Source organism: Micromys minutus (assembly GCF_963924665.1).
Source record: "Micromys minutus genome assembly, chromosome: 6".
In the NCBI taxonomy this organism is placed as follows: domain Eukaryota; kingdom Metazoa; phylum Chordata; class Mammalia; order Rodentia; family Muridae; genus Micromys; species Micromys minutus.
In genome coordinates, this window is record NC_137975.1 from 4,331,021 (window position 1) to 4,341,439 (window position 10,419).

The following is a 10,419-nucleotide window of genomic DNA, read 5'->3' on the forward strand; positions in this document are numbered from 1 at the left end:
GCATGTTCTAGGGAGCAGTGGGTTTTATAAATCAGTATCTGGTGTGTTCTGGTGAGAAAGAAAAAGCAAGGAGAGCTGAATGAGAGCCAGGGTTAAAATTCTAATCTGGTTTAGGTTTTTGTCTAGTGTTTCACCTTCATTGCTGGGTAAATCCTGGAGCAGGTCAGCCTGAATAGGATGGATGCTTAGTACCTTTCTTGGACTGTTGAGAAGAGATGAAAGAGAAGCCCTGAAAGTCCTAGAGATACAATGTAACAGGGCCTCACAGGTTTATCAGGTACCTAGTGGGTCACCACGTTCTTTAGATTGTACCTTCTGAGTTTCTGTAGTCTTTTTCTCCTTGGGTGTTTCATACCATCATCTCTCCCTTGGATTATTGCGGTGGCCTTTTATCTGGCTCTCCTCACTCCATCCTCTAAGTTGTGCAGTGGCCTCCCTAAAACATGTGAGTGCACTCAACCATTCCCACCAGCTAACTCTGCAATATTCCTTTGCTTACAAGGCACTATCATAGATATATGGCCTACAGCCTACAGCCTATATAGCCTACAGCTGACAGCATACAACCTACAGCATACAGCCTACAGCCCACAGCATACAGCCTACAGCCCACAGCCCACAGCCCACAGCCTATAGCATACAGCCTACACAGCCTACAGCATACAGCCTATAGCCCACAGCATACAGCCTACATAGCCTATAGCATACAGCCTACACAGCCTACAGCCTACAGCCTACACAGCCTACAGCCTACAGCCTATAGCCTACAGCCCACAGCATACAGCCTACACAGCCTACAGCATACACCCTACAGCCTACAGCATACAGCCTACAGCCCACAGCATACAGCCTACAGCCCACAGCCCATAGCCTATAGCATACAGCCTACACAGCCTACAGCATACAGCCTATAGCCCACAGCATACAGCCTACATAGCCTACAGCATACAGCCTACACAGCCTACAGCCTACAGCCTACACAGCCTACAGCCTACAGCCTACAGCCCACAGCATACAGCCTACACAGCCTACAGCATACACCCTACAGCCTACAGCATACAGCCTACAGCGTACAGCCTACACAGCCTACAGCCTACAGCATACAGCCTACAGCCTACAGAATACAACATACAACCTACAGCTCTTCATGGCCAGATTCACAGTTACTTTTCTATCACCCTTCTCTCTGCATCTTGAGCACCTCTAGCCACACCTCCCCCAGAAATATGATCCAGACCTTTGGAGACACAACCTCTCGCCAAGGTATGGTATATGTTTCTTACTCATTGCTGGGAATCTGGATTCACGGTACCTGTACTCCAGACTCTCTAAAGAAGCATGGATGGATCCAGCTGTGCATGACAGCTCACAATGACCTTCCTTTCACCACATCTATAAGCTGTGTACTACCAATGCTTTCATTTAGTGGATAAAGAAGCAGACTCCAAGCAGTTGAAGAGCCTGGAAAGTTACTGAGAACACTGAGAACAAGGATGACCTCCATAGGTTCATATATTTGGATGTTTGGTTCCCAGTTGGTGGACTATTTAGGAAGGATTAGGGGATGTGGCCTTGTTGGAGGAGGTGACTTTGAGGTTTCAACCCCCTCTCCAGCCAGGCTCACTCTCCTTCTCTGCATGTTGTCTACTGATGAGGATTTCAGCCCTCGTACACTGCTTCCTGCCAGGATGATGATGGACCCACCCTCTGAAACTGTAAGCAAGCCCCAATTAACTGCTGTCTTTTATAAGCGCCTTAGTCATGGGGTCTCTTCAACATTAACAGAACAGTGACTAAGACAGGCATAGCAAGCAAATAAACCAAAAAAAATTTGCCAGGTCAGGCTGACTCTAAAGCCAGTGTTTTAGCTGAGACCAACCCTGTAAGTCTCGGTAATTATATCCTAACCATAATTTCACCTGCAAGAAACAACCAAGAAGCAACATCACAACTTCAGACTTTCACAGCCCACAGGATCCTTGCATACAACACGTCACAGGTTAGGACAGGCATCATACTTTTAGCCCAGCTCTTAGTATATCCCAGTGTAGAATGGTGGGAAAAATATGAATGATCTGCTATCATGACATAGTCTCACTTGGCTCCCAAATAAAGCCCTTTGAGAAGAGAACATAGTTTCTCAAGCAGCCTGTCTCTAAGGAAGGAGAAGGCGGGAAAATGAGCCTCTATCTGACTTTGTGTCTGGATGGGCTGCTTGAATACAAAGTCTGCTATTGAATCTGACTTTACTGAACAACTGATGGTGTCTGTAGATTTGTTTATATTCTCATATGTGTTTAATTGTAGCCAAGAGGGAAATCGCTGTAATGATTACCTATTTTTATAAAAGTATATATATATATATATATATATATATACACACACACACATATTATATTATAAATTTGCTTAGCTTTTTTGACCTCATTATAAAAGTATGTACACTTTTATATTATAAATTTATATTATATATATATACACACATACATACTTTTATAATGAGGTCAAAAAGCTAAGTATACCTGGATCAACGGTTCTGTCACTTCCAATAGCTGCCTGGGTGGCCTTGTGCAAATACACTGCCAACTGCTTGTCTTTTCAACCAAAGGGTTCTTAATTACTGATCCACATACAGTTACTCTTAATCCTAATATTCAGAGACTGTTTTCACTCTCAGAATGTTTTCTACAAGGCTTCAAATAGTTTATCCTGACTCAAAGGGAGCCTACTTTACATGACCACTTTCATACTTTTTTAAAAAAAGATGTTCTCTCAGGTACACACAGGTTTTTGACACAACCAGTGCAATGGTTACTAGTGTCAAGCAGGCGAACATGTCTATCATTCCACAGGTACCTCTTTTTGGTGACAATTATACGTGGTCGATGATGCACTGTGGCCTCGCATCCATGGCAGTGGTGTCTGGAATGCCACAGAGGTCAGAAAGCAACAATAACCATGAATGTGCAAAGTCGTGTGATCAGAGGAAAGCGCCTCTGCTAAGTTACAGGACAGCCCGCACTATGTGCCATCACAGTTGACAGGACACAGGCACAGGAAAAACAGTCGCCAGGTTCTCGCTGAGTTTTGTTTGCACGAACTTAACTCCTCAGGACCTGAGAGTCACCGGGCGCTCTCACTAAGAGTAAATGATACTTGAGGTTTGAGTCCAATTAAATACCTGGGCGTTGAAACTGTGAAAAAGTGAACACTTGCAGTTTTGGGTATTACTAAAAACCCTTAAAGGTTCACGCTCTATCTCAAAAATACAATACGGATAACAAGGGGATTAGGGAAGTTCTGGTTTTGTCCGTGTGGTGCTGCCGGGCATGGTAAATTACAGGGACGGGACAGTTTAGAGAGTAGCACGGTTCCAGATTGATCGGGTGCGGAGGGGTCTCCTAGTGCCAAAGAAAGGGAGGGAAGTGAAAGAGGAATGGCTTTAGGGCAAGGAAACCTTTAGCTGGTACAATCCATCAGCTTCGTATTTTTAACTCCAGGGGCTTTGTGGGAAAACTGTCACTTTAGAGCCCAACTCTGCAGGAGTCCCAGGTAGGGCTCTGCAGAGATCCTTGGCCTGACCAAGTGTGGATCCTCGAGGTGAATTCAGCCATCATCACCGTCTGCAGGGAAGGGCAAGTTGGCCTAAGGCGCGGTGGGAGCACTCACCTTCTCTCTTGGAGGTGGCCTGGGCTGCTGGCAGCAGTAACGCGACACCCAGACAGCAGCTGAGCCAGAGCGCAGGCATGGCCGGGCCGCGCTCTGCCGCGGGTGCCTGCCTGGCGCCGGAGTCTTCGCCCCGCTGTGCCTTCCTTTTCCCTCGATCAGGTGTTTTATCGACTCTTCTACCTGACTCAGTCCTTACAGGAAGAGAGCTGGTGTTTCGGGGCGTGACTCACCTGTGAACAAGGAGGACCCAACCCTCCGAGGCAGACAAACACTCAGCGCGCCGCCGAGCAGTAAACCCGCTCGCTGCGGCCGGGCTCCCCCCTCCGCAACCGGGGCGCACACCTGGCCCCGCCGAGGGCGTGGTGCAGAGGCTGCGGTCCAGAGATCCTTCTGGAATGCGCCACATCCCTTCCCTCCACCCGCAACCCCCTCCACACAGCCCGTTCTCTCCCGGGGTGGTCCTGGGCAGAACTCACGGTGGTAGGTATCAGCACCTCTTCCTCACACCGGGGTGGGGAGAGGGCACAGACGCCGATCCATCTCCGTCACAGGCAGAAGCCCCTCTGCTCTGGTCTAAAACACAGAGAGGCAAATTAACCAGACTGAGGGGCACAGCAGGATCCTCTTCACTCTCAGGGCAACGTTTATTCTGAGCTACAGCAGGTATACATACCTCCCATTCTACTCACACCTAAACACACCTACACACACACACACACACACACACACACACACACACCACTACCACCACCACCACCAGGATGACCCCAAGATTCTTTCCTGGGTCTACCTACCCCCTTAACCTTGAGATTGCAAACTCCTTAAATTACAAACTGTCGGCTGGGCAGTCTCCCACGAACTAGTTCCCAGTTGCTATTCAACAAGCCTTCTGTTCATTAAAAAAAAAAAAAAAAAGATCATGATTTCCTAGTCTTTTAACATCTTTGAGCATACTTTTTTCCATGCCATTCTCTCTGGCCCCGATGGAAAACGTTAGGAGGGACAAGTACCAGCCAAGTCCATGTGTTAGTTGAAGTAATACCAAGTGGGGGAGGGGGCGCAAGTCTTGGCATATCCTACACTGGGACATGTCCTGGGAACTTCTCCTAGGGTGAATAATTCAGAAGTGACTGTCAGTGAAGGCTTTGAGATTCTGCTAGAGATGTAAGATTTACTAGTATTTATACAGGCACAATGTATCCGTTGCAACCAATGACCACACCCTTTCTCCACGGTAAGGACAGCAATGGCCCTCAATAAATACCTGGGCACTGACTAAATGAATGACTGCTATAGTTAGCTCTGTAGCTAACATTCTAAGACAACTAACAATGTGATCCATACATATTGTCAAAGGGTGTGAGAATTCCCATCTCTAAGTGTGATTGTGACCGGTGTAGGCTGACCAGGAGAGATATGGCTGGCTCTGTACAGAACATGGAGTCTGAACAAGATGCCTAGTTCTAACCAGGAAGGGGATCGAAGAACAACAGAAGCAGGATAGGGCACTGCAGACAAGCTGGCATCTCTAAAGTCTAGCACAAAACGAGCAAGAGAATGGACATTCTGATTTTTTTAACCGCGACTTAACTCTCTTCTACTCTGTCCAAATCATGTGGAGATTCTTCTCACTCAAAACCAGTGTCCAGCTAATGCTAACACTTCAGTTCCTTGAGATCAGGCATCTTTAATTTTTTTCCCAGTAGCTGCTCTGTGGTGGTGGTGCGGGTGGGGGGGGGGGAGAGACGTTGTTTCTGAGTGCCGTGATCCTTGCACGTCTACCATACGCTGACTACTTATTTCAGAAAAGTCCAAGCCCACAGCTGGAGGAACAGGCATAGGGCCCTGCAGAATACAATCTTAGAGACAAAATGTGTTTTTTAGCACAGATTTCCATTGTCTATCATATCTCAAATGCTTTCATTTTCGCCTGCTACCATCTTTACAGTGATGACAGTAGTCAGATTAAAAAGTGCCACAGAGAAAGATATCACAATACCGAGTGAACTGGGTGCAGTTAACGGTTAGTTATCGACAGCCATCACAGCATGGCCAAGACTGTGGACTCTTGGCATTCATCCACGAGGCTGAGTCACAAAGGTTTGTGATTTCCCCCAAGAGTCAGCTCTGAAAAGACCCACTGGTCACTTGGACAGAGGGAGCCAAAAGGCAGCAGCATCTTGGGTCCAGACAGGACAGAAGTGCACATCATCACTTTCTCAGTCTTTACCTATGTAGATAACCCTCAGCTGGGGCTTGAGTCCTCTGCTCAGGCCTCATGCCTTCTATTCTGAAGTCTTCTCCGGCGCAGCGCTGGGTCTAAAAGGACCCCAGCCGTCAAAGTCAAGGCTCTGGGTCCTCAGTCCAAATCTTACTGTTACCGTTATCAAGGCAAGATATTTGGTTTGCTCTGAGCTTGGGTCTCCTCTGCTATACAAGGGGGATAATGATAAAACACTCATCTAGTGGGTTGTTGAGAAACATGGATGAGTTACTGACAGAGCTAGGAACAGCCCCGTCACACACTATTCTATGCACTACAATAATGCATCCATGGTTACAATTGTTAATGGTGGTGGTGCGTAGCTATTGTCACTGTCCAAGCACCAGCCAGTGTGTTTTTTGTCCCTAACAAACACCATATAAGTAAATGCCTTGTTTCAACATCTTTGATAACTGATTTTAATTTTAGTTTGGAACTCCAGGGACCCCATTGTCTTAGTTCATGTCTAAATCACCCAAATTTACTTAGTTATTAACTAACTTGAATTTTTTTTTTTTTTTTTTTTTACAATATATACAGCTATCTGCCCTCCCCCTTTCCCTGGCTGGCCTCAAACTCTCTGTGTAAGAAAGGATTCCCTCTATTCCCTATGCTTCTGCCTCCACCCCCTCCTAGGATTATGGTCGTGGTCCACCACACACTCCAACTGGAAATCCCGTACACAGATTAGCTTGCCTAAGGTTCAGTGCTTCCGCTGCGAGCTTCATTTAAGGTGGACTGAGGTCTTACATCTCAAGCAAAATATAAAAAGGTAATAGGATTATACTGTATTTTTATGATGAACCTTAATATGTCACCTTTGGTGAAGGCAACAAAATGGATTTGATTTTCTGTTTCACATAAATCTGTATTCTTTTTTTTTTTTTTTCAAAATCTGGACAAAAGTCAAACTGATGGTGACCCTCTGCTATAGAAAAGAATAAACTATAGATCTATAGTATAGATCTCAGTGCACTGTGCCAAGCAAAAGAAAGCAGACTAGAAAGAAAAGAACCTACGTTATCCTATTTATAGGAAGTTGTAGGAATTGTGAACTTTACAAGAAAGCAGATGATAGCTCTCTAGAGTGTTGTTTGGGGGAGGAGAGAAATATTCTGGAATACAATCACAGTCCAAAATAATGAAAGGCCTCCAGAGATAGCTCAGCTGGTATAGCGCTTGTAAGCACCAGGACCTGGGATCAATTCCCAGAATCTACATAAAAATACCTGGACATGGTGGCACTCACTTGTAATCCCAGTGCTGGAAGGCAGAAGCAGGCAGATGCCTGGGACTCTAGGTCTGACCAGCCGAGATTAATGGGTGAGCTCGACGTAAACGACAGATCATAACTCAAAAAACAGCAAAATGGGCCATGTCTAAGGTCATCCTCTGGCCTCTACATTTGAATATAACGAACACACGTCACACACATACCCAAGCACATGTAAGCATTCAAGCACATACTTCAGGTAATTTAATTGTATACCTAACATCAGTAAGTTTGGCTTGTGTAATTGATTGATTATTGCTGTGCCGAGGATGGAACATGTTAGGCAAACATTCTCCCCAGTAGCTATATAGCCTGTGCTTCAGAAATTGGTAAACTTGATAGTAGGTCAATTGTGTGTCAGTAAAGCGGCATTGGGGGTGGAGCTAGAGGGGTAGCTCTAGGGACCAAGTTTGGTTCCCTGCATCTTGACACTTCTGGCCTCCTCTGGCACTGACACCCACTCACACAGATACACACACAGACACAGACAGCAGATTACAAGTAAAAATAAAATAAGGCTATTTTAAAGAAAGAAAGGAAGGAAGGAAGGAAGGAAGGAAGGAAGGAAGGAAGGAAGAAAGAAAGAAAGAAAGAAAGAAAGAAAGAAAGAAAGAAAGGGGGTCTCAAGGATCTGTACTTGAACATTAAGATGAGACTGCAGTCAAGTGTCAAGAGCAAAGGCACTACCAGAAGCAGATCAGCAAATTCATGAGACTCGGCAAAGCCAGCTCCAATACTCCGAGGAACTCGAAGATGCCATTTTAGTCCTTGTGGCTGAAATGGCAGCTGGGAATTTCAGGAGGACCCCTCTTTCTGTTCATTTTGGTGATCTCCAAAGGTAGCCAAGCGTCTCTAGAATATCTGCTCACGGGTACTCTTGGACTCCTGGAAGTTGCCTTTTAGATTTTCGAGTTCCCAAAGCTGCCACCTTCCCCTGTGGCTGTCCAGCCTCAATATCGGAAGGTTCTGAGGCATTCCCGCTGGGCCTGGCCCGCACAGCTGAGCCCTGGAAGTCCCCTTTGTCTGTTGTTTCGTTTTCAATTCAGCCATCACCCAAGGGAATTTTTTTTATAATGTTGTGTAAATCATTTTACAGAACTGTCACCTCTCCAAGACCCCAAGAGCCCCAAACAGAATTCCAAGTGACGTGTTGATTTTTGCCTCTGGTTCCATTATTGCCTTAGTTAACTTTCCGAAAGAATGTGTGGCATGTCACTAGCTTTTAGACTCACTTATGATAAAATACTGAAGCACCGGCTACTAGCATGCCAACTATAGAGACACACTTGAGGGCCCCAATTCCCTGCCCTCCAAAAAGTCTCCCCCAGAAGTTCTAATTATATCACCATTCAAATTAAAATTTCAAATGTAAAAACACAGAGGTTAGGAGAAAAAACAAAAACAAAAACTAGTTCTGGCTTTGTTCTTAAAGGGTAAAGGAAAGTGCCCTTAAATGGAAATGGTTCAGTGTTTCCTGGATCAGCTGCATGGATTCTCCAGGGCTGGCTGGACTCCAGGAAACCATATTCCCTCAAGCAGAACCCAAGCTGAAGCAACACAATTCCACTTTGTGCAGCAACACACACAAAATGCCCTCAGAAGGTTGTCAGAGCCCCTGTGAAGCCAGAGCGGAGCCTGGCAAAGCTGACACTGTGTGAGGTTGGCTAGTGGTACATTTAGCCAGGGGAAGAGGTGGCAAATCAACACACACACACACACACACACACACAGAGAGAGAGACCATACATATACCACATATGCACACCACACACACACATCACACTGCACACACACACCACACTGCACACACACACACCACTGCACACACACCACACTGCACACACACCACACTGCACACACACACACACACACACCACAATGCACACACACCACACTGAACATTCACACACATACCACACTGCACACACACACCACACTACACACACACACCACTGCACACACACACCACACTGCACACACACACACCACCTTATTTGCATCTTTTCTGATGTATTTCCAAAAGGAATAATCATTTTCGGTACACCTAAATTCGGAGACATGAAAAGACTTACATAGGAAAAGACAAAACAGACAAAACCAAACCAACCTAGAAAGGTGAACATATTTCTGAGACGTTGCATAAACGTTACCAAACAGAAGTTAATACTTCCTCTAAGATCTTTCTATCTGTGCCTCAGACACGGTTTTGAAAGGGAACCGAAGATCCCACTTGGTCGCACTCTCTCCTGTGCTGCCGTGGTGGTGGTGGGGGGGGGGGGTCAGGGCGGATACTCTCTCCTGTGCTGCCGTGGTGGGGGGGGGGTCAGGGCCGATACCCAGCAAGCTTGACAAAGCAAGTTGGAAATTAAGTGGTCACATCAGAACCCCCCACTTGTAAAGGTGCCAGGGAGGCTTCTAATCACACTTGTAAATTCAAGCGAACAGCATTTCTGCCTTTTCTAGCTGATTCAGTCTGAAGCACTGTCACAGTGAGACCCCAATCTTCTGTCTTAAATAGACACATTTTAAATTCACAGCAGTAATGTTGACAGTTGTGATAAGGCCAGACTGTACCGGATGCTGGTGTGCCCAGAGCCTGCACAGGCGTGAAAGGCGTGTGCTCTTTGCCACCATCCTCAAAAAGCAGGTGCCATTAGTATCCTCAGGGTGAGTCAGTCTTCCTCACAGATCAACACCAATTCCACACTCGGGAGCAGTGATTCTCAACCTGTGCGTGGCAAACCCTTTCGCAGAGGTTACCGAACGGAAACACAGGCATTTACATTACAGTTCCTAAATGTAACAACATGATAGTTATGCGGTGGCAGCGAAAATAACTTTATGGTTGTGGGGTCACCACGACATGAGGAACTGTATCAAAGGGTGGCAGTGTTAGGACGGTTGAGAACCACCACTCAGGAGTTATCCTTAGGTTACATTCTTAAAAACAGTTCAGTCTTTCACTGGATAAACCTACCTTTCCATAGCAACAAAAAATAAAAAATAAATTAGCATGTAAAACAAGAAATGCCTAATGTCCATTCTATATTCTATGACATATTCTAGATATTCCATAACGATTCTTCTCCCAAAATTCAACAATGAACAAGACTTGTCCCCCGAGGGCACCTTTTCCTCCCCACATTACCTCTGGCCAGTCTTTTACTATGCGCACTGCCTTTTTAGCTCATCCAATCAGGTCTTTCGTGGTTCT

General features: G+C 45.8%; 1 protein-coding gene across 1 annotated transcript in view; it reads right to left on the minus strand.

The window, feature by feature from the left end:
- Positions 1 to 3,807, minus strand: part of LAMC2 (laminin subunit gamma 2) — a 57,977-nt gene extending 54,170 nt beyond the window's left edge. Inside the window, exon 1 of the mRNA XM_080918465.1 lies at positions 3,670 to 3,807. Coding sequence (XP_080774591.1) covers positions 3,670 to 3,748 — 79 coding nt within the window. The 5' untranslated portion in view covers positions 3,749 to 3,807. The remainder of the gene's footprint in view (positions 1 to 3,669) is intronic.
- Positions 3,808 to 10,419: the final 6,612 nt, after the last annotated feature.